The sequence below is a fragment of the Leptodactylus fuscus genome, chromosome 1 (genome assembly GCF_031893055.1).
Source record: "Leptodactylus fuscus isolate aLepFus1 chromosome 1, aLepFus1.hap2, whole genome shotgun sequence".
Classification (NCBI taxonomy): domain Eukaryota; kingdom Metazoa; phylum Chordata; class Amphibia; order Anura; family Leptodactylidae; genus Leptodactylus; species Leptodactylus fuscus.
In genome coordinates, this window is record NC_134265.1 from 144,741,513 (window position 1) to 144,767,336 (window position 25,824).

Here is a 25,824-nt window from a genome sequence, read left to right on the forward strand (position 1 = left end):
AAGACAGTTTCTGTGAGCTTTTACCCTCAGTGTTTTTAAGCTGCGTTTCACTATGTGGGGCCCTAGCCTTAAAGTAAAAAGTATAAATATAGCTTATTTCTAATATTTATTAGAAAAGCCAAAATCAATCCATTTGTTAGACAAGGGGTAAAGACAAGAAATATGACATGCCTCCAACCATTATTAATAACTGGGGATGAACTGGCTTGTGTCTTTTTTTTTTGGATATGTAAGATAGATAGATAACATTATTGTATAGATAGATAACCTTAAATAAATCTTGCTAGGCTAAAGAAGATTTGTCATTGAACTATGACCTGGGTGAAGTATGGCATCAACTAAAGAAGCCCCATACACCATACATTCCTTATGTGTAAAGGGCTTTTCCGAGACTAAGAAAACAGGACTAAAGGCAAGAAATGCTTGTTATATGAATGAGCCATTTTTGACCATTTGTATCATTCCTCAGATTTTCAGGCTCTATACAACATATACTGTATATGTACAACATAAATATATACTGTATATATATGCTTACACATATATATATATATATATATATATAAATAAATATATATATATATATATATATATATATATATATATATATATATGCAAATGTATTTGTATGTATAGTACACAAGAATATGCATGAGTATTTTCACGTAAGTTGATTGAGAATGTCTGTAAAACGCTGTAGAACATGTTGGCGCCATACAAGCAAGAGAAATAAATAATAAGTGTGTGTATAAATCCGCATAAACAGACACCCCGAACACAAATTACTATGGACATGCATGTGCACACATACTGCTCCTTTACAGTCCATAGATTGACAGATACCAAGAGATAGTGTAACACTAGGTTTCCATTAGTGTTCGCTCTCCGTTGTTTGGGTTCATTGGGGAACAGAAAGGCGGACCTCTAAAACTGAGCTGTGTCCGTCTTTTTTAAACTGAAATATGTGGAGGAAAAAGTCCTCCATCCAGGAATTTTTTCTCTGCCAATCTTCGGTGGACTTTGCAACAAAGTTTTCAGAGGAAACCTCGACGCAGTTGTGAATCTAGCTCGTTCACATCTGCGTCAGTAATCCGATCAGGAGAATCCGCATGAGGACCCACCCCCCACGGACTACCGAACGCATTGGCAAGTGGTGTACAGTGAAAGCACACGGACCCCATAGACTATAATGCGGTCCGTGTGCTTTCCGCACGGTCTCTGCACGGAACATGTGGACAGAAAAGTAGTTCACGATCTACTTTCCTGTCCGCATGACTTGTGCAGAGACCGTGCGGAAAGCACACGGACCGCATTATAGTCTGTGTGCTTTCACTGCACATCGCTTGCCAGTGCGTTCGGTAGTCCATTCGGGGGGTCCCCGTGCAGACTCCCCTGTACAGATTACTGACGCAGATGAGAAAGAGGCCTTAGTAGTACAACTAACAATGTATCTTTGTCTGCTTTTGTCATACAATCTGGTCCAATGACACAATTCCCAGTAAGCCTGTGTTCACATGGTGCATTTTGGCTTTAAAAAGCATGCATTTTTATTGGAAAAACAATTTAAAAAAAAAAACACATGGAGTTTTTGAAACCTGCACATGTGTATTCCAAAAACACATGTGGATTTCTGATTTTTGGGAAAAAAACACACTACGTGAATACAGACTGAGCAGGATCCTTCATGATACTGAAGATTAAGCATTCACATCTTTTGCAGGGGGGAGGAACATATGCTGCTTGTCTCCTTCACTCTTCCTATGCATCTACCATGATGTCAGCCTGTTAGTACCTGATGGGTTCAAATAAAAAAAATAAAAAATGTGTTTGTCTCTCTGTCCATGCGGCTGCTGCCTCTAATAACTGATGTGATTATCTAGGTGTGTGAAGCAGCAGATAGTTTCTCAAGTGATCTGGACCAGTCCCCACCTCTTCCTGGCTGCTCTGGCAGTCAATAAAGTTTATACAAATACTGGTTTCATCAGTCATCACATGGGCCTGGCTAAAAACACTTGATGATCATGGACAGTACATGATCAGGATCAGTAAGAGTATGTTCACATGGAGTTTTTTGGCAGCAGAAAAAATCTGCTTCAGGAATTAGAAAAAAAAATTGACGCAAGCGTTTTTTGTAGTGTTTTTTGAGGCGTTTTTAGTTTTTGGGTTTTTTACTCCAGCACAATGTATGGACCATGAAACCTCTCTTTGAAAAACGCTAGCGGTTTTTGCACCTCCCATTGACTTCAATGGGTTTTTCCAGGCGGAATCTGCCTGAAGATAGGTCATGTCGCTTGTTTTTCCGCTAGCTAAAAAAAAACACTAGCGGAAATGAATGGGAGGCGTTTATGGAGACGGATTTTGATTCAGATCCGTCTCAAAATCCGCTGCCAAAAAACTCTGTGTGAACTAGCCCTAAGGAAGTTATTGGAACAGGGACTGTGTTGCTTACACAGTTCTGCAAAAAAGTAGGAGATTTTAAATTACAAAAATTCATTTCAGCACATTTTTTCTCTTCTCTGCCTGTAACACAAAAAGTCTTGGAAAACCCTTCTAAATGTAAAACTATTTATTTATGTCTATGGATATCTTTACATGGAAAAAAGTGTATTTCATGCAATCTCAGACCCCTGATATGCAGTTTGCAACGCACACCTGGTCTAAAGCCTGGTTCACATTTGCGTTCGGTATTCCGTTTGGAGAGTCCGCATGGGGACCCACTGAATGGAATACCGAACGTATTGACAAGCACTGAAAGCACACGGACGCCATAGACTATAATGGGGTCCGTGTGTTTTCCATGCGATGTACACACAGAACATGCAGAGAGAAAAGTAGTTCATGAAGTCACATGGACTACATTGCGCGGAAAATACACAAACCCTATCATAGTCTATGGGGTCTGTGTGCTTTCATAAGCTCACCACTTGTCAATGCGCTTGGTATTCCGTTCGGACGGACCCCAAGTGGACTCCCCGAACAAAATACCAAACGCAGATGTGAACTGGGCCTAAGACTTTTCTCATGTGGGTTTGTGCCTTCCAGTGATGTGTGGATCCAGGATCCTCCTGCCTGCACTTGTTCTTATGTATCAGGACAGCTGCTTTCCTGTATTGATTTCCCATTCTACAGTTAGAGGGATCTCTTTTGCTGACAGACTGCCTTGTGTGCTCTGCACTGTTACTGCACAATGCTCCTGGAATTCAGGGAAAGGGAGAATTGGATATAGTTTACAGGGGCACTAAGAGGGCATTATATTGTGTGTAGAATTTTTCTGTTACACCCCACCTCGCTCCACTCCATACCTCACACTACCCCCATACACATTACACCCCGAGAAACACCCCCTGTGAAAAATCCTGCGTACTCCCCTGGAAATATACTAGACTAGCCACTTGGCCAGAAGCACTGAAATAACTCAAGGGTTAACAAATTGCACTAAAGGGCAGCACTGTCCAATTCCAGAACTCTACGATAAATTGTTACAAGCCAAAACAAATATACATTTTGATATGACCTAATTTGTCCCAACAGTTCAGGAAGTGTAGGAAATATAATCCAGAATAGAAATTGGCATATCTCACAGTTTAGCGTGTCATGGGATATCCAATACCCACTGTGTTAGGTTAAAGCAATAGATTACTACACAATGATATCTAGTAGTATAACAATGCGTACTTTGGCTGTGTAAGGGTAACATCAAAATGCAGCTGCTCCGTGGACACATTCGGCCCATCCTAAATTGAAGCTTCACAGGGAATGTAGCATGCTGTGTGTATGGTTAGAAAGCACAATGTCAAATGATTTCCACATGTTTTTATATGCAAACCTGTAATAAGGATTTCAGGCCCTTTAGGCAAAATGGTTAGGGTCTCATGATAAAAAGGGGGCAAAAAAAGCTGAGATGTTCCCCATCACAACCAACCAAGCTATTAATTTAAAAAATGAGATTGGTAGAAATCTGGTTTTTATAGGCAACATCTCCTCTATTTGTTAGCATTATGAGCTAGATATTCCGCTCCAATATTTAGTATCATTTACATATATATGGAGATGCTGCTGGAGATATGTGACATGGTGATGGTATACATATGGAATAACTTTATAATATAATAAAACATATCTTACAGGTGAGTTAAGGAGAGGTGACGAAATAATCTTCTGTTTAGCGTAGGCAGCTTATTTTTGAAGAGGTCTCTGAAATAAAAGAGAAATATTTAGCTGACTTTAAAGACACTGCAAATTTGGATTTAATATGAAGGACCTTGTCTGACTCCATAAAACATTGCCCATATATTAGCAATAGTGTAAATTGAAAAAAAAAAAAAGTTTTCACGCCATTTACATGTCTTCTGTACCAGCAGCAGCCCGATTGCTGTTACTGGTCCATTGATAATATTCCATTTGTGTCCAGACCAATTCTGTAACCAATGGCTGACCCCAGCAGTCATGTGTCACTTGTTCAATGGTATCGCTGAGACCAGGGATCAGCTGCAGCCATAACCTGAACACAAACAGAATGCCATCAGGAGACATCATAAAAGGTCGCTATAACAGTGGGCACTCGGCTATTTCCAGCCTCAATGGCGTTGGGAAACTCCTTTAAATTTCCAGCCTAAATTTTTAATAAAATTAGGCAACCTTTTATCCTCACTATTTATATAGAATTTATGCACAATTCATGACCATATGTGTATATCCAAAATTCATGACCATATGCATATATCCAGTATTAATAGCAGGGATTATATTTAAAGCGTACCTCCAGTTATGGGCAACTTTTTATAAATGAATAATTCAGGTGAATGTAAGAAGTATATCTTATTACAGAAATAGGCTTCCTTTTGCACTTTTCAGGCTGAATTACTTTCTTCATACAAGTCTATGACGGAAAGAGTAGGAGGAAGGAGGTGCTGAAAAAGACACCCAAATAATTGCTGCAGCTACACTCTGGGGCTCTCTGAATGAAAGATAGCTCTTTCCATACTATTATGTTTTCCAGATAAGACACTATACTGCACAGAACGAGCCAATAAATACATAAAGTGGAAACTTATGTAAACTGTCTGAATGAAGATCAGCAGTAGGAATGCAGCCTAATAAGGTGAAAAGGAAACAGATATCTGTAATAAAGTATATTACAAAGTTTCTTATATTCACATGTACTATTGTATTTATGAAAGTTCTTTATAACCGGAGGTATGCTTTAAAGCAAATATGAACTTATGTTTTATCATGTACATCAATTCCCCAAATTACTCTAGATATCTAAATGCACTCTTTGCATAATACAACAAAAAACAGATTCAGGGAAACCAATTTTCCAATGCAAATCTGTCTAGCACCATCAAAAGACTACATTATTACATTACAAATGAATTTTGACCTGGTGGGTACAATTGCTTAAATCCCAATCCAGGCCCTGACTGTCTGTGACTGACTGCTTCCCCCCAAATATGAGAAGGAGCGCTATTGGAGGTCCTTTCTCCCAACCCCGGTCAGGCAAAGTATAATCAGGCTAAACGAAGATCCCTCCATACAGAGAACTAAATGATCCTGAAGGCTTTCTTTTTAATTGCTATGACTCCTAGTATATTTTCTATCTGCTATGAGCTTGTATGTGCTCTTTTCTTGTAATATATTACTGTATTATCCATGCTGCTGTAACACACTGAATTTCTCCATGGTGGGACTATCAAAGGATTATCTTATCGTATCTTATTAAAAACACAAATTGTCCCTTTCCTTAGAAGTTGTCATTGAATAACTGTACTCAACTCATAGAGCTATGACAGGCCTATATGATAAGTTTTTTTCAGTTTCCTGTTTGAAAAATGTAAAGGGTACACAAGGACCCTCTATGATATAATGTCATCATATAATTACCTATATAAGTACTTGGCTCTAGAGTCTTGGGCATCAATACAATACCAGGGTTCCCCGCCTATCATATGGCTTACTACCAATGTCTTCTAATGAAACTGGAGCACCAGGTCCAAGCGCATAAAGTCATCTTATTACAAAATGCTTTGTATAGAGCCACTTATAAGAACATATAACCTTTGTACAGTGCCTTTGTGGAACAAATTACCCGCTTTACTTGTACAGTATAGAAGCATTTTCTTAAGTCAGAAAGTCTGGTAAGTCAATTACTTACATGTAAGTAAGTCTGAGGTTCTTGCGGAATGCTTGGCGAAATATAACCTTCAGTCCTGAGTCCACCACAGTTCTGAAACAAAGCATTCAATTCAGAGGTCTACAAGTAACACAGTGTGCTGCCAAGATTTGATAGCCTGAGACTAGATAAGGATATTAGCTCAACTGGGCTCACAGTTTACCCACAGATTTGCTTAAATATGCATATATTATAGTGCTCTTTGTGAAATGAAAAGTATAAAGACACAGAGCTTCTAGTTAGAACTGCTGCTGAATGGAACATTTTAGTATCTATCTATCTATCTATCTATCTATCTATCTATCTATCTATCATCTATCTGTCTGTCTATCTATCTGTCTGTCTGTCTGTCATTTTCCTATCAATATCCAAAGTCTGGAGCTTTCCCAAACCATAATTTAGAATGTTTATGTTTCACTTAACTAATACAATGGGATGGTTATCTTTAGTAACACATGTATTGCCTTTCTTTGGTCCCCATCATTAATTTAATGTGTTGATAAAACAGAAATATGTGATCAGAATTACTGGGATTAAAGGATTTACCATTTCCACCAAGCATATACAATTTTCAACACTGCTTTACAGAGCACATTACACTGATAAACATCATGCATTTGTTATGTTGGTCACTTCTGTGGATTTGGAGACAAACAAGTTCAAAGTCTTATGGAAATGAGGTATTTGGTGCACTGGGTGTGAGGCTTTAGCCCTGAGACCTGGGAGCACTGCTCTTGCTAGGACAGGTGATGTCATTTTATTGGGAGGACCAAGTGTCACTGACCAGGGAGGTACAGACAGGAGATGGTAGGGGTCTTAATAGCAAGAGCAGTGCTCCAGGGAGCTGAAGGCCAGCCCCTGTGCACCAACTACGTCATTTGTATAAGATTTCAAAGTTCTTCTCCATATATACAGAAATGACATACATAATAGAGGTACATCAGAGCACTGAAATGTGGTCTGCAACACGTGATCGAAGTTGAGTATCCTTGGCAAAGGTGGTAGACTCTATTTATTTAATGGACAAATAAGGAAATCTGAAGAAAGATTGTCATTAGATAGGTTGGCCATACATTGTCAAATGACAATACATTTGGGTTATTATATTTCAATAAGGCCAATCTTTTTGTTCTCAGTGGAAATAAGTCTCTGTCACATCTCATTGATCAAGGGAGAAAACTTCTCCCAGAGACATGATGTTAACTCAATTTAATTCTATGTATATGGCCAGATTTAGCCATTCATACACTTTAGATAGCTGTCAAGAGAACACTCATTTGTCTATTTCATCGACCCCTACACGTGTACACTTGGCTCACCTGAGCACTTCATGTGTATTGAAGTGGAAGAGAATTTGTAAAATGGGACAATACGTAATTTGCTCACTTTATAGGGTTGTGTGAAAAACAGACACAACTCTGTTGAAAGTATGTAGTAATGTGGGTCTCTAATATTGAGGGGTCCACAGCTTCTGCTCCTTCACTGAGCTGGAGGAACAAGGCCTGTGTGCAGAGGATTAGGGGGAAACAATTGGTTAAAAGCATGGACTGTTGGGGGACACGGGATTGGACCATTCAGAAGATGGAGACCGAGGACTGCATACAGTGTGGCTGTGGTAGAGGTTTGATTAAAATTCAACCAAGCACCTTCCTATGTCTTTCTTCTGAATGGTCCAACCCAGCTATGTCCAACAATCCCTGCTTTTTAATAGCTGTGCCCCATGAGAGAAGGTATAGAGCTCTTGAAGACTCTTTTGGCAGTGGCTTATCTCCCCAAGGCTAAATGGATCAGAAGGAAAAAGTCCACCTGACTGAACCGTATCTCACTCAAAATGTGCTGTTTGTGGAGAGTTGGGAGTCCCTCGTGAATATTAGATGGTCAACTAAACCAGTTGAAAAGCATAGATTTGGCCCATACATGCACAAAGAAGGAAGCAATAATTTATATAAAACAAATCCTTGTAACGTGTACCTTAATAAACAGACAAGATATAGACATAATGCAATTCAGGGTTGAGCTTCAAAACCACAGCCCATTGATAAAAGTGTCGAGGAGACCCTTTTTTATCATCATTGACAGCCCCTTTAACCATTCCAAGGAGATGTAAATGAATGAGATCTGTTGATGTATCTATTCCCTTACATACAAAAATGAAGAGCAAAACATTTTGTAAAACTTTTGAAATTTTGTGAAACACATAATTCACATAACTAGAAAATGAGAAGGATTTCTATAAGTTAATATTTAAATAGTGAAATGTTTTTAAGAATAGATTTATAAGCCACATATAGATCATTAGTATACTGTAAAATATAGTTAACTTTCATTTAAATGACCCAAAAATAAGTCTTATTTCTCAAATATTTCCAGCGATAGTCATCAAGGCAAATCCGTACAGGTCGGCCACATACATCTATATTCTACACCAATGTTTAGAGGATAAATTGAATACTTACAAGTTTCGCAGTCCAGTATAAATCTTAACATCATTCTCGTTGATTGAGGCAAATGAACGCTGATTTGCAATGTAACTAAAGACAAAGAAAAGAATCAAGTTAATTGGCTGTTTCTTTACCTATATAAACATACCCATATCCTTGACCATATTCACTCATCACCAATTATTAACAGTATCAAAGTAATAACTAGAGCAGAACCAATCACTGGCAGAATTATCCTGGGGAACGGATATATCTGGTTAATGAAATCCGCAATCTGAACTTCAAGATCACTGTAAAAATAATGTACAGATTTAGCAGACCTAAATTTCAAGCCCAGATCTGTTACATCTATATTTCTTTATTAAATGGACTTCTTTATAGCGCTAACACATACAATGAAATACATTGACTGTGCCCCCCCCCTTGCTGATTTAGCAATAATTGACAGTGAGAGCAGTGCTACATGCACCATTTTTTCCCATCCAAACAACAACATCCACATTGGAACCTGCCCAACCATATGTCAAACTGGTCCTACAATGCAAATGTGAACGCAGCCTAAGTTGTTTGTTTATTTTAATTTTATAAAAAAAAAAAAAAGTCAGGATAAACAGTGGGCTTTTCTAAAGAAGCTGTTGTAGAAAACATTCTTAGGATGGTTCTACAAAAAACCTTTTAGTTGTAAGGCATGTAAACACTGCCCTAAAATATCTGCACTTCTCATCATTGAAATTGCAACATCATAGGGATGCTGGAAATAACAATAAACATGTTAATTATATGCAAATTATAAACAAGGTAAAGAAAATCTTAAAAACATCTCGATTTATTCAATAGTGCATATAGCCACCATGTAGAGAAAAGGGAGACTTTGGAGAAATGGCCATACAACTGGTTCCAAGACCAAATCAAAGTAACACCAAGCTGGTTGTGTACCTGAATACATTGTGAAGACCTCTTCATGGTGTTGCCCACATGGTCTCCAGACAAATCTCTGGACATTATTGCATCCGAGACAAAAGCCTCATCACTGAAGAGGACAGGTCTCCATTCTAGTCTCGACTTGCTGTGCAACATGTCTTTGAGAGTGATGGTTTGAGGTCAATGGAACACTTGTAACTGGATGTTTGAGTCGTAGACCAATGTCATGAAAGCACCTCCTTTCATGGTATCTTGTAACTAAATACCACATTTTTAGTGGCATTACCTGACACATTGATGAACATAAGGTATTACAGTATCATCCCACACCTCTTGTTTAGATCTTTGAGGTTTCAAGTGGCTAAAAAACTTTGTTTTCACTTTGGCGTTTGTGACACTTGCTTCATCCCTGGTTTGTATAATCTTATGGGTTGCCCTTCTTGATGTTGCAATTTCAAGGTTGAGGACTGTATATTCCCTATAAGTAACATCTGGACTCATAAACTATGTGCCTGCAGTATTCTTTCAGGGAACCTAATAAAGAGCACAAGTGCCTTTTTGGTTACATTTTTGTGTTTTTTTGCCTACTAGAGGTACTTATCTATAACAGTAATATGACAGAGCAACATATTAGGTTGAACTTTAATTTGATTGATTTTTTTTACTTGGTCTCAGAACTAAATTAAAAGGGCTCTATCGTTGGGAAAAGTCATTTTTAACTAAAGATACAGTATACTTGTGTAGCCTTTAGATAGGCTATACCTTTTGTATGTAAATCGCCTCAGTAGCTTTTGAATGAGCACGTTTGTATTCATATGATAATTAGTCTACAGTGAACACTGGAAGTCTCATCGAGCACTGTCTGCTATGTGTACAGCACAGGCTGCTGCTGATGACTCATCTCCCTGCTCTCACACACACATAGCACACAGTGCTCACTGAGCAGTCACTGATAACCCTCCATGATAATCTAAGAATACTAAACAAGCCCATGTGTCTTAAAAGCTACCCACAAATTCCCCAGGAGCTGGCCACAAATTGTGGAAAATTGTTGTGCGCAAATGATGGAACTGACAATGTCCAATATCTAACATCTTAAGCTTTAGTTAATGCATGCAATGTATAGAATGTAATGCAATAAACAATGCTTTACCATCAAAGACTAATATTATCACCCCATTCACATATCACCCTCACTGTTTAATATGTAAGAAAAATAACATACATTGGTTTAACCTGTTTCAATGAACAGGAATACTGCAAGCAGTTTCCATTCTCTTATGATAAGCCACATGGCATAAATGCCCTAAATAACCATACTGGAAGGTGGCTTATACAATCATCATTTAACATTTTACTGTCACTCCAGCTATAAGAACAGTAGGGAATCTGTCAGCACAAAATTGAAATATAAACTAATCACAGTACCTTGTAGGTCTGTCAGCACAGTTTATAACGATGCTTCTCTTATTCAGGACTGCTTACTGATTGTTGTAAAAATCATCCTTTTACTTGTGATTATGTGCTCCCTTCTGGAGCACCGCCATGTTATCTGCTCCTCTGACAGTGTTTTCTGCATGAACAGAAGGTCAAATGCTAGTCTGTTTGAGCCTTGTTCTATCGTAAGTACACATTGATTAAAATTTGACCTCTTGTTCATACAGTGAACAGTGTGTATCACAGAAGCAGAGAGGAGGTCAATGCTCCACAGGGGAGCATATAACATCACAAGCTGTCAGTAAGATATTGAATGACACTGTATTATACACAGGCTCACCTTCAAATCAAAAGAAAATGGACAAAAACTACTGGAGTACTTCTTTAAAGTAAAGGATAAATTATCAAAAACTAAAGAGTAATCTTATTTTAATATGAAAAGAAATACTGCCATAAGTACAGAATATACAGAACTATAGAGTGTGGAGAGGTATTTACAGATCATAAACATTGTTATTAAAAGGAAATGACAACTCCTTTTGACAACAATTGAGATAGCAGAGAAGAGTCTCAGCAAGCTGTATCCCAAGGAGCTTTCTCAACCCCTATGTATCATATAAAAAAGAACCATATGTTATAGCTCTTAAGTAAATCTCAGTAACTTAAAAGGCTCTGGTCACATTACTGTTAGCCTCTGATTCACTGCGATTTGTTAGCATCTGTAGATAAGAAATCCCTCAAAGATAAGGAAACCCTCAAAGTTGTTATGATTAATTTAGCAATGACGATAATGTGAACTGAGCTTGAGGAGCGTGAGACTAACTGAAATGTAGTGAAACAACTACAGTAAATCACAATCCAATAGCTACTTTAGGTTACCACATAATAATAATAATAATAATAATAATAATACATTTTATTTATATAGCGCCAACATATTCCGCAGCGCTGTATAATTTGTAGGGTTCAAATACAGACAGAAGGATACATTACAAAGAAAGTCATTTCACAGAATGGGACTGAGGGCCCTGCTCGCAAGAGCTTACAATCTATGAAGTAGAGGGGGTGACATTGCTTATGCTGAGGTCGGACACTTTTGTAATAGAGGTTACTGTCATTACACAAACAAAACTTTATGAGCCGTCACCAGTCATGTCCTTTAACATGTGGATTGAGCTTGGACCTATAAAGTTAGCATGAGATGACATCATATCATGTGGGGAAATGTGGGAGCGGGGACAGAGGAGGGTTAAATTTTGGGGATTCTAATTATAGTACAGAAGGGTTTACATTAGGAATTGTGATAGGCCTGTCTTAAAAGATGTGTCTTTAGTTTGCGCTTAAAGCTGTAGAAATTGGGAGTTAATCTGATTGTCCGGGGTAGAGCATTCCAGAGAAGTGGTGCAACTCGGGAGAAGTCTTGTATACGAGCGTGGGAGGTTCTGGTAATAGAGGATGTAAGTGTTAGGTCATTGAGTGAACGGAGTACACGGGTTGGGCGGTAGACAGAGATGAGGGAGGAAATGTAGGGAGGTGCGGCATTATGGAGAGCCTTGTGGATGAGAGTGATAACTTTATATTTTATTCTATAATGAATAGGCAGCCAATGTAGCGACTGGCACAGACCAGAGGCATCGCTGTAGCGTCTAGACTGATAGATGAGCCTGGCCGCTGCATTCAGAATAGATTGTAGAAGGGAGAGTTTAGTAAGGAGAAGACCGATTGTAGCCCCATCACTGTCTACTAACACTGGAAAACATGCCGTGGATATCTTAAATGTCATTAAGTATTTCTTAAGCAGTTTTTTATGCTGATTTCAAATCTGAAAACCATTTTGCTCTATCAGGTCAAATTGTTAAGATATTGTTGAATAAATGGTTTTATATTGCTTAAATAGGACTTAAAGCTTCTGACGGCATACAAAATGCGGAATAACAGCATCACTTCTGCCACTGCTGGCTTCATGCAGGGCAGGCACATAGCGATGTTGCAGGCATCTGTGCCGGCGTCTACACTCCCCGGCATCCGCCTCTCTATTACAGCAGATGCCGGGTGTGTATTCACATATGCAAAGCCAAGCGGCGAGACCCGACATCCGCTGTAATAGAGAGAGGCGGATGTCGGGTCTGTATTCGCATTGTGAAGGCTAGACTGATCTATGAGCGCGCACGCAGGGCCAGCGGCATCTCGCCGCTTGGCTTTGCATATATGACCCCGCCCACCAATGACGCAACAAAGCCGGAAGAAAGAAGATTTCACAACAACGAAGACTGGTGAGTATGCGACGTGGGACAACCCCTTTAACAATTTCACCTGATAGAGCAAAACGGTTTTCAGATTTTAAATCAGCATAAAAAAACTGCTTAAGAAACACTTAATGGCGGCCAAAAAGAACACACCACCAGTGGATTTTGTCAAATGTGTATGATCCATATAAAATGAGTCTCTACAAATGATATGTATACCTCCTACTACGAATTCAACTGAAAAATGTCACGTGACATCATGTACAAAATTGCCAAATACTCGTCATCCAGGAGAGAAGAGGATAGAAATGGAAAAAGACAAGAAATAATTTTCGCTACAATATTTTACATGTTGTGAAATGGTGTGGTTCTTTTGGCCACCACTGTATACATATATACTAGCATCTGCCCATGACTTTGTCCACGTGTTGTTGTTAGCAATGACCCACGTATATGCATGCAAATGTTGCTGCCAATGATCCGCCTGAGTCCGCATCTCGGCTCTGCTACATCTCTGTATATGCGCAGTATACCCAGGTGTGCCTCGAAGAGAGCAGGGAGGAGTCAGCAGCAGCCTGTGCTATATACACAGGAGACAGTGCACGAAGACACTTCCAGGTGCACAGAGAAGGCTCATTAGCATATGAATAAAAGTGGACTTATTGAAAATCTACTGAGGCAATTTACATATAAAAGGTAGGTGTGGAATAGCCTTTCTAGAAAACCTAGGCGCAGCAGAGCGATGAACATGGTGAACGCTTCCACCAGCAGGACATTTCGGTGATGGAGTCACGCTATCAGGGTCAGTGGAGTGCAGCGATGTTGGCAGACTACTGTTGGATGCTTCAGCGTGATTTGTCAACTATTCAGTATAAGCAGAAGTCCACAGCCAAGAAATTTAAACCATGAACATGTTTAACGAATTTTTATGTATAATCAAGTTTAAGGGATTTTTTTTTATAAACAAGGGAAATAGAGAAACAAAGTTTAACAAATTTTTGCACATATTTTACAGATATTAGACTTCAAACTGAATTCTTGTTTATCATACAGTTATGTACGTTATATATAATTTCAGTAGCTAGAGCCACGTTCATGTTTAAGTTTAAAATTCATGTAGCAATAACTTTTAAAATACAAGTTTTTGTGCAAAAATTACATTTCTTATGTTTTGAAGTAATTAATTGAAATATAAAATTTAAGATCGTGGATATTTCAAGAATGGAGGGTGATAGAGAAAAACGGTTTGCATATTCGAAATCAGCATGTTCAAATTGACTAAGATCGATTATTGTATACCAAGATATCCGTGGAAAGTTTTTTTGTTGTGTAGAGTAATCTGGTCCAGAATGTGGAGTGGTAAAAAAAAAACCCTAAAAACTAGTGCAATGGAAAGCTAGAGCATGCGCTTACATAAATAAGGAAAAGTCGCAGAAGTGCAGGACGAAGAGCTAAACGTAAACTAAAATGCAGAATGCTTAGCAATTCTGTATCTAAGCACATTAATATAATGAAGTGCCCTGGTATCATCTACATTCATAACCCTATATAACTCTAAAATATATATTCTTAATGAGTTTATGAAGGACAAGGTTATAATTTATATCAGGCTTAGGCCCCACATAATGAAAATAATCGCTATGGAAAAAAATGTGAAAACACATTGCATTTTCTTCAGCATTGTTTTGAACCGATAGAGCTCACAATGTACATTTTTTTTCCCTATCAGTATGTCTTTTTGGAATATGGGATGGAAATCCATTCAAACATGGGGAGAATATACAAACTCCTTTCAGATGATTTTTTGCCCTTGGCAGGATTCGAACACCAGGACCCAGTGCTGCAAGGCAAACCACTGAGCCACCGTGTGGCCCCTGTTTTGAGCTGAGTTTTTGCTGCGTTTTTCTTCTTCTATTTAATACATAGGAAATATCATTAACATTACTGCAGTGTAAAATGCTGAGTTTTTCAGCAAGCAAACAACACTGCGTTTCCGCAATGTGGGGCCTTAGCCTAAAACAAATACACACGGTTAACAAGTTTAGTTTAGTTAGTACAATGAAAACAGTTTAGAAATTTGTTTCTATTCTGATATCCAGATCATGTTCAATATCCATGTTCAGCTAAGGCTACACACAGTGAAATATGCTGCAGGAAAAAAACAACTGAAACACAGTAGAAGCTTGCATTTTTCACTGCTTTTCAGCTGTGTTTTTTTGTTTTTGCCTCCTCCATATAAGTCTACTAGCTGGTACCCGCGACTTCGTCTGCAGTGATTGTAGAAGTGGGTATATACAGGTGTGGGTAAGGTTTTCGTATTGTGTATAAGGGATGGGATATGAAATGTAACTTTGTATCTTGTTTTGCTGTAATTCAGAGAATACGTGAGACTTTTGTGTTGAAGTTAATTTGTATTTGAGCTGCTATACGGTGTTGTGAGAAACTTTACATAGTGACTTTGGGACAGAGGTATTTGAAGTTAACCCCTTCCCGTCGATGGCATTTTTTGATTTTGGTTTTTCATTTTTGACTCCCCTCCTTCTAAACCCCATACCTTTTTTATTTCTCCACTCCCAGAGCCATATGAGGTCTTAATTTTTCTTGGGACAAATTTTTCTTCTTAATTATTCTATATAATGTACTGGGAAGCAGGTAAAAAAAGTCTGAATGGGGTGGATTTGACAAAAAAATGCATTTCTGCGACTTTCTTAGGGGCTTTGGTTTTACGGCGTTCACTGTGCAACCAAAATGACATGTCCCCTGTATTCTGTGTTTCGTTACGATTCCGGGGATACCAAATTTATATGGTTTTATTTACATTTTGACCCCTTAAAAAAATCCACAACTGTGTTAAAACATTTTTTTTTGAAAAGTCGTCATATTCCGACAGCCGTAACTTTTTTATACGTCCGTGTACGGGGATGTATAGGGCGTCTTTTTTTGCGGGGTCGGGTGTACTTTTTAGTTCTACCATTTTCGGGAAATGTTATTGCTTTGATCACTTTTTATTTAAATTTTTATCAGAATCAAAAGAGTGAAAAAACGGCGGTTTGGCACTTTTGACCATTTTTCCCGCTACGGCGTTTACCGAACAGGAAAAATATTTGTATAGCTTTGTAGAGCGGGCGATTTCGGACGCGGGGATACCTAACATGTATATGTTTCACTGTTTTTAACTACTTTTATATGTGTTCTAGGGAAAGGGGGGTGATTTGAATTTGTAATCCTTTTTATTTGTTTTTATATTTTTTTTACTTTTTTTTTAAACTTTTTTTTTGCATTTATTAGACTTCCTAGGGGTATTGACATGGGTGGGCGGTGTCGCGGATTGTCAGAGCGGTGGGGGTCGGCAAACATGGCTGCTCCGGAGCGTTAAAGAGAGCCTCCTGGAGTATCGTTAAGGGGAGGGGCAAAGTGGTAAAGTATATGTATATGAGATTGTGTGGGGTTAGAGGCTAGGCTGCAGAGGGCAATATGAATTTTGTGGCTTGCTATGGTCCAAAGTGTGTGAGATTGCAGAGATGGTGGTGTGAGTTTGGGTTTTGTGGGGGTCCTGGCACAAACGTATGTGCGCTGTTGTGACGAAAAGTAGCCTATTGCGCAATCAAGTGTAGTGACTATGTTTGTGGAAAATTTCAGCCAAATCGGTCGAGCGGGTTTTGCGTGATTGAGGAACAAACATCCAAACACACAAACCTGTTAGGAGTATTTAGGTTCTTTACTTTCTATTTTTCTTACTTGGGGAGTTTTTGGCTGCGCAGTGTCTGGGGTGGCATTCTGGCGCTGCGGGATTGTCCTGTCGTGAGTATTGGTGCACACCTTCTGACTTGCATGCGCGCACTGCTGGTAGGCAGCTTTATCTCCTGGTTGATTAGTCTGTCCTCCCATTTGCACCTGGGAGGAGTGGTCTCTACTCTGTATTTAAACCCATGCCTCCCATGGTTCTGTGCTGAGTGTCGCTTTTACAGAGCTAGGCCTTAGCAGGAGGAGTAGGTGGTGTTCTGGGATAGAGGAAGTTCCGTGGTTGGTTTTTGGGAGGTTTGGGTGAACGAGTTGGTTTGTGTGTTTTCCCTTCTGTGTTCACCAATCCTCCCTTTGTGTATAATTGACTGTGTGAGTGAATTGCCTTATCCTTTGATTTCTACTCAGTTTCCCTGTGTTTGTTTCCTAGTGTTAGGTTCCTTCCCATATTGGTTTGGGGGAATCCTTTCCCACATTTTTCCTGTGTGCTGCTTGTGTTGTTAGTCAGCGCACACCCTTGTCAGTCCCTGTCAGTAGCAGCTTCACTTGTTCGTTAGGGGTGACCCCCTTTAGTCTCCAGTCCCTAGAGGTCTTATAGGGCATTCCTTCTCCCACTTCCCTCTAGGCCTACGGTATCAGTGAGAGAGGAGCCGTCGGGGTCAGGCTTAGCCTGAGTACAGCCGACCCACACCCGTGAGGCAGGGACCGGGATAGCTAGTGGGAGTAGTGCAGGGCGAGATTCCCTACTGCTATCCCTTAGCCCCGTTGCAGCTACCTGGACTGACATAACACAAACCCACAAACATCCAAACTCACAAACTTTCACATTTATAATATTAATAGGATTGGAAAAGAACAGAAATTACATTGAAATTAAATTTTCACATTAACATATTACATTTTCTGCAATGTTTTTTCTACAATGTGTGGATGACATTAATTTGACTCTCATTTACTTTGTTGCGACTATAAAACGCTACATTTTTTTATCAGCTGTGCTTTTGCAACGTTTGGTCTCAGCCTTCAGTAGTTATTTGAGAATAACTAAAGTGTACATTTAGTAGCAAATATACGGTAAATTATCTGTGTAAGTGTCTGAACAGCAAAAAAAAAAACAAACGTAATACATTCTTCAATGGGTTTTTTAAGACTTTTTGAGCCCTTTTTTAACCTTAACACATAGCATAATATGGTGCGGAAAGATAGACTGTACTTGTATGTGAATTTGCTTTCCTTCATGACTAATCCGCTCACCACCTATAGCTCCAAGTTTACAGCATTATCATTTTTATACATAGAATTTTTACTGCCAAGCCACATAACATTAGTAAGGTTTCCTCTTATACTGTATTCACATGATCCTGATCATACAGAATGTTTTTGCTGGGATCAAAAAGTGACCCACAACCACAGCACATCCGTGACATGTGAACATAGCTTCCAGCAATATGAGGAGAACATTTGTAACAAATATGTGACTTTTCCAAAATGTAAATAAGTCATAAAATAAATGAATTCTGTGTTCTATGCAAACCCATTAAACAGTATAGGAAGGTGCAAAACAATGAGAAAAACGACATAGGACATGGCAAAGATGAGAACATGGGAAATACACCATAAATTTGACAATAAAAAGCAGCCATGGATTTGCCCACAAATGTCACTGCAATGCAGAATATTCTAATAATAAATCCTATATAAGATACTGACTCATCTATCTTAAATGTTTGACTCTAACTTGGTTCACACCTAGAGTAACTGGACAGGCATGCGCATTGTGTATTTGGTACCAGGGAGGTACTAACAATCCACTTTGCTATAGTTTGGTTATTTAGATACAGAGCTACATTTTGTTTAGATTGTCAATGTTTATTGAAGAACATGCAATATGCAAAAATTATTAGAATATTAATATAAGGCATAGGTTTAATGAACAGACATACTATATATTTTGACTTCAACTTTAGAGAATAAAATCCTTTTTTTTAATTTATTTTTATTTAATGGAAATAAAGAATAATAAGTTATTCTTACTGATTTGTCTATATAAGTTTGTGCAGTTAGGAATGTTCACATATTTGTATCAACATGTACTATATATATATATATATATATATATATATATATATATATATATCCCTGTCACTCTGAATATAACACCCAATACGTAGAGACAAGTGACTCATAAACTATAAGCAGATGATTTTATATTTTTTAATATATATAAATTATTAAAGTACTTTAAAGGATTTTTCTTTCAATATTTTTATCCTGTTTCTAGGTGTTTTTTTCTTTCCTTTCTGGGAGCAAGCACATAGTAAAGACCCTTATAAAAAGGCTTTGCATATAAGACACTTGTTTTGGAAGCAAGAATAAATCACAAAGGAAGAGACATTATCAGGATAAAGCAAAACCAGCTACTAAAATACTGAACTTCTAATGTCTTAAACATAGGAATCCTGGATAATGTAAGTGGAAAGGTAGCAACTACATTCACGTAAACTCATGTAAAGAGCTATGTGTTAAAAATAGTTCATTTTATTAACAAGTGTGAGATCTAGAAAAGCAAAAATCGTGATTAAACATATATTGTGTTTTTTTTTGGTTATTGTGCATTTAACTTCAAAGCAGCTAATATTGTCCTAGTACTATGATCATGCAAAGAACCAGGCCATGAGTGGAAGGAAAAAATGCTTCTAATCATCAGAAAAGCTGATTATTTCCCATCACTGTATGAGGAAAAATCTTATGCAATTATCCAAGACTTTCCATAGAAATAATTGAAAGATTCAACCCCCATTCCGATTGTGTCAATGAGATATATCACTGTACGTGATGTTAGTGTACATAAGTAAGTATTTTGTGATATTAGTGCCCAGAGAAATACTGTCATAGATATTGTAGACAGACACATAGATAGATAGATAGATAGACAGACAGACAGACAGACAGACAGACAGACAGACAGACAGACAGACAGACAGATAGATAGATAGATAGATAGATAGATAGATAGATAGATAGATAGATAGATAGATAGATAGATAAAGATAGGAGATAGATAGATAGATAGATAGACGGATAGATAGATAGATAGATAGATAGATAGGAGACAGATAGATAGATAGATAGATAGATAGATAGATAGATAGGAGACAGATAGATAGATAGGAGACAGACAGACAGATAGATAGATAGATAGATAGATAGATAGATAGATAGATAGATAGATAGACCTAGAATGAAAATAATTTATCCACAAATTTAATGCTGTATTACAAAGGTTTGACATGTGAGTTGGTGCAATTCTGAAGACATTTAGTATTCCTCTATGGAACCAGTCACAAGACTGAACATATACCTTCTCACATTGTATTTTTTCACTCTGAAGTCAATGTAAGGAAAGTTCCACAAATAAATCCACTCCTATATCATGCAGCTATTCACTAATATTGCATATCTCCAATCACTCCAGAGAAACATACAATACATTACAACATAGATGTCTAGAACTGTAGGTCAGTGCACTGTGAACTCTATGGAAGAAACAGTCTGATGTTCTAATAATCAGTCATTGTATTGAAGGCAAATGTGTCAAATATTAGGAGCACATCCATAGCGCGGATTTTATTATTTCCAGTAACAAGGCTGAGGCCCCACTTTGCGTAAAAGCTGTTTTTTATGTTGCAGATTTTGCTGCGTTTTTTATGCTAAAAAAGGAATAGTAAATATAAAAGCTGTAATACATACTATAGTATCTAATCTAATAATAATAATAATAATAATAATAATAATAATAATAATCTAATCTAATAATAATATAGTATTTCTCCCTTCTGCTGAATCCACTCCTGGCTTTGGCTCAAAAAAAAGTAGCAAAATCCACAACAAAAAAAAGCTGCGTTTCTGCAACATGGGGCCTTAAAAAAAAGACAAATATGATCATTTGACCATTCTGCTTCACTTCACTAATCTCAACTGAAATGGTAGTAGCAAAGTCGAACACATTGACAAATGGCCCGCAATGGAGGACCACACCTTAAATAATAGCAGCACACTAGCATTTCAATATAATGGAAGCAAAGCAAGTAAGGTTCAAGTAATGACCAGACAGACTTCATCTTCCAATCCTGCCTCAAAAGACAGGCTTTAATTTCTGAGATTTGCTAAAACAGCAACTATATGAAGAACTGGAGCCATGCTGATATAACTACACATGTTGTAGGCATTCAGTATGGGACAGACATACAAAAAAAAACTTGCTGGACTTCTTTTTCACTTTATCTTCTAGTTTCATGTATGGATGACATGTAAGACAATAACTGCTTGGGTGTACTAGCAAAACACACCCTGGTTATGAGCTTTTAGTACACATGTACCCCACCTTGTTCCATCAATCTGAAAGGAAGGTATTATTGTCTTCAAGCTCCATTCAGATGAATGAGACAGTAGCTGAAAGTTTTATAACATTTATTGTTTAGTGTGAATATACCCTCAATGTTTCACTGCAAGAGCTGGAGTTGGAAAATAATGGCAGTATTTGTTAATAACAATAATGATGAGTTTTACTAATATCAGCCTCTAAAGTCTCCCTGGACCCCAGCAAACCTGTAAAAGGGCAACCCACCTATTACCATTCATTCATAGCCCTGGTCCCCTCAACATGGGGTGGGGGAGGTTTTAATCCCCTCAAGATCCAGGATCAAATTCTGCTCTTCCTTGAGATTTACCATGGTGCAAGTAAATGCATCAGTCGACGAGAGGAATAGGTTCAGAAAATGTGTTGCCTGAAATAAAGGGTTCTCTAAATACTATAGAACCCTCTTCCACCACCACAACCTAAGTATCATACACTATTATACACCAGTATTATGTCTCATGTGCAACCAAATCTACAGATCAGATTGTGCAGATACCAGAATCTTCTGCATTATCACATATACTCATGTCATAAAGATACCTACAACTATGTAGACGCCAACCACGTTACTATCCATATATAATATGAGGTTCATGTCCAGTTTCTCCAGTTTGTTCAGTTGGAATATCTTATATGTTACGTGCCATCAAGTAACTGGGCGCCAAGGAACTAGCGAGCAATGGGAAGGAAGGAGATGCCTTATATGGGCTTAGTATGTAGAGGTGTAAAGCAAATCCTCTACTACCACTCACAGAGCCGCACATGCAGGAGCAGACATAGAGAATGCACAGGGTTTGTGACTCCCCTGCATCACACAGCAGGTACAACACACACTACTACATATCTTCAGTGCATTTGTCCCGAAACATGATATACACCAATATATACAAGCATTTCTATAGTGGATTTGACTCTCTGTCTGGAGTCTATTGATTTACGGCTGCACTGAGGCGCTGAGGTTCTAGATAATAATACTATTAACATTATTACAGATCAGGAGGATATACAGTGAAGCAGTGGTAATTGATCTATCAGTGGGATATATCCTTGTCGTAATGAGATAAGGTTGTAGAAATTAAGCTAGAAGCTTTCCAATGGAATCCTTGTTACATGTGTCGACAGGGCTGTAGGAATGGTGTGAAAGGGATGATTGGCTCATGCCTCAACATAAGGGGACATTTCACTTCTAGATCCATATCCAGCACTGAAGTCTCTAATGTTAGCTCTAAAAGTAATAATTTATCCCTGGACAAACAAGTGTTCCAGTATTTTCCATCAGTGTGGACATACAGGCAGTGATAATGTTACCATGGATTATTGTACCACATGGGAAAGTGTATGAAAAATGTGAACAGTACATGAAGGTGTCTTCTAAGTGATAAAAGTATGTAAAATATAGCACTGAAGCAGGTAGTAGCACTGTTCCTCCAGATGAGAGTATTGTGCTCTAGCCAGTAGTAGCAGCATCCAGTGCAGCAGACATAAACACCATGTACTGTGCAGTAGCAGCAACATATAGGGCAGCAGGCATAAACACCATGGTCTGTGCAGTAGCAGCAGCATATAGTGCAGCAGGTATAAACACCATGGTCTGTGCAGTAGCATATAGTGCAGCAGGTATAAACACCATGGTCTGTGCAGTAGCAGCAACATATAGGGCAGCAGGCATAAACACCATGGTCTGTGCAGCAGCATATAGTGCAGCAGGTATAAACACCATGGTCTGTGCAGTAGCATATAGTGCAGCAGGTATAAACACCATGTACTGTGCAGTAGCAGCAACATATAGGGCAGCAGGCATAAACACCATGGTCTGTGCAGCAGCATATAGTGCAGCAGGTATAAACACCATGGTCTGTGCAGTAGCATATAGTGCAGCAGGTATAAACACCATGGTCTGTGCAGTAGCAGCAACATATAGGGCAGCAGGCATAAACACCATGGTCTGTGCAGTAGCAGCAGCATATAGTGCAGCAGGTATAAACATCATGGTCTGTTCAGGAGCAGCAGCATACAGTCTATCAGCGCTGTACCTTGGAAATGAACGTGCCCCGGCATATGCAGTAGCAGTAGCATACAGTGCAGCAGGTATAAGCACCATGGTCTGTGCAGTAGCAGTAGCACACAGTGCATCTGTACCTTGGAAGTCATCGTGTCCCGGCTAATGCAGGAGCAGCAGCATCAGGTGCAGCAGGCACTGAACCTCCTGCCATCACATCTCTGCCCAGGGAATTGTACTACTGAGCAACTGAGATTTATTATCTAAATGGCCATATCAGTGAGGAGTCAAGTAAAGCGAAGGAAGAGTCAGGCTTTTAAAGCTATCAACACCCATCCCCCACCCCTGGATTAGGGATTCCTAACACGGCATAGAAATGATAGATAGATAGATAGATAGATAGATAGATAGATAGATAGATAGATAGATAGATAGATAGATAGATATTCTGGTAAGGATACCTACATTTCAGTGATGTTGGCAGCATGAGCCAGGTCGTCCAGCACTGGGAAAGCTGTAATCCCTGATGCCTTGGTACAGACGATCCTTGTGGAATCACAAGTGCAGGGACTAGGACAGGCCAGTGCCCTCCACAATAACCCAAGGAAGATCCAGCAGGTATAGCCCCCCACTGGTGTCACTCTGGGTCCGTGCCCACCTTCCCACAGGCCCATGATAGCTGCCAACTCCCAGCAGCGACCCTATAGAAGAGCAGGTAGATAATCCCTTGTAACCCCAGCAGTGCTGTGTGCAGAGCTTCCAGGTGACACAGCCTTTATAGGGTGGCGGGGGTCATAATCCTTAGCACACGTCCTAGGGTTAGGTGATGTGAAGCATCATTGGAACCGCTGTATACAATAAAGGGTCTCCCGGGCCAAGGCTGCTTCTTCTATGGATGGAGGGATGGATGATGCTGCTGCTGTTACTAACGCTCCTCACAAGCTCTCTCTATAGCTCCCTCTGGAAGGAAAAGACATAGATAAAGACGGACACATCTGAAATGTTCCTACATACATCAGGAGGAACAGGCAATCTCCACATCCATCAGATAGAAATCACTATATATATATATATATATATATATATATATATATATATATATATATGCAAACATCTCACCCACATATACAACTCACCCTCAATACACACTCAGCCAGGGTTAGTAACTAGCAATATCCCCATACCTCCTATACATATTGAACAGGGTAATCTGACTCCCCCTCCTCCATTTACATATGCATCAGACTAAGCAAGCAGATAGCAATCATCAGATTAAAGTATAAACCTGACTCATCCTAGAGCGTTATTCACACGTTCAGTCTCTGCTGTAGTAATGGACTCACCAGATTTCCCAGCCACTTCATAGCATCACTCATCTGCTGCTTGTCTAGATGTTATCTCAGCACCTGCATCTACAGCCAGTAGCCATAGAGCTGCCGAGGTCTAGCCTGCCAGCAGCACAGAGGAGGACAGCAGTGTCTGGGGAGAGCTCCTACCTGCCAGGCTGCAGTCCTAGACCTACACATGGATGGATTGCTCTGCACTGACTGTGCCTGAGCTTTTACACACTGTCTCTCCAGTGCTAATAATAAGTAGAGCTTCTCCCTCCCATCCCCATGCCAATAGCTGGGGAAGAACAAGTGACGTGAGCAGTGACTCAGGCTAATTCTCCTGGAGCCCAAAGGAGCAAGACAAAGCAACAAGAGGGGAGACCAGTGGGGGTTAGTCTTCACCAAGACACAAGTATGCCCTGCACACACATCCACACCAGTGCACACTTACCATGTACAAGCCTGGGCTAGGGGATCCATCTCTGCTCATGTGCAGACCTTCCAGGGGACGTGATGGGAATGCACAAGCCAAGGCTGTTTACCATGACAATTATTAATATGCACATAGGAGCAGAGCCCAGAAATAGCCACCTCTGTGCATGCAGCTACTAAATCATGGATAGCTCCCAATGATTCATTTATGATCAGTGCTCTGCAGATGACATGTCAGATATGGAAGCTCTTCAAGGCTCACTTCTGATGGCTCAGATGAGTGCATGCCCATCACATCACACATCCATGCTATACTATTACAATGTGTGCCTGGGAAGAAGCCTTTTCATTTGTGGTTTGAGATTTTTTTTTCCGCAGTAATTTAAAAGGAACGGAGAAATCTACCGCATTGACAGGAAGGATGCTCAAGTCTGTCAGGAGGACTCTGCTGACCTCTAGTGGTAGAGACACTTACTACAACAGTCAATCAACAACCAGCAGTTGTCCTTTCTGCCAAATTGGGAAAAATTCTTTTCAGCCTTTTTTTTAAAGCTATCTCTGTTTCTTGGAAGGATGGATGACTAATGTGTCCACTGTAAAAACTCATGCACAACGGGTGTCACTCAGCTTTCCTAGACTCAAGAGTCTTACCTATCCATTTGGCAGAACGACATATACATGACT

At 39.2% G+C, this 25,824-nt stretch overlaps 1 protein-coding gene across 3 annotated transcripts in view; it reads right to left on the reverse strand.

Annotated features, from left to right (window-relative positions):
• The window catches only part of NTRK2 (neurotrophic receptor tyrosine kinase 2), a 202,494-nt gene extending 177,539 nt beyond the window's left edge, over positions 1–24,955 (reverse strand). For 2 of the 3 annotated variants that reach the window (XM_075278024.1, XM_075278014.1), the window contains exons 1-5: positions 24,721–24,948; positions 23,843–24,337; positions 8,629–8,703; positions 6,155–6,226; positions 4,126–4,194 (exon numbers count right to left, since the gene is read on the reverse strand). In XM_075278024.1, coding sequence (XP_075134125.1) covers positions 4,126–4,194; positions 6,155–6,226; positions 8,629–8,703; positions 23,843–24,051 — 425 coding nt within the window. In that variant the 5' untranslated portion in view covers positions 24,052–24,337; positions 24,721–24,948. Of the gene's footprint in view, positions 1–4,125; positions 4,195–6,154; positions 6,227–8,628; positions 8,704–23,842; positions 24,338–24,720 lie in introns of all 3 variants that reach the window. The other variant, XM_075278019.1, reaches the window with a different exon arrangement.
• Between the last annotated feature and the right edge of the window lie 869 nt (positions 24,956–25,824).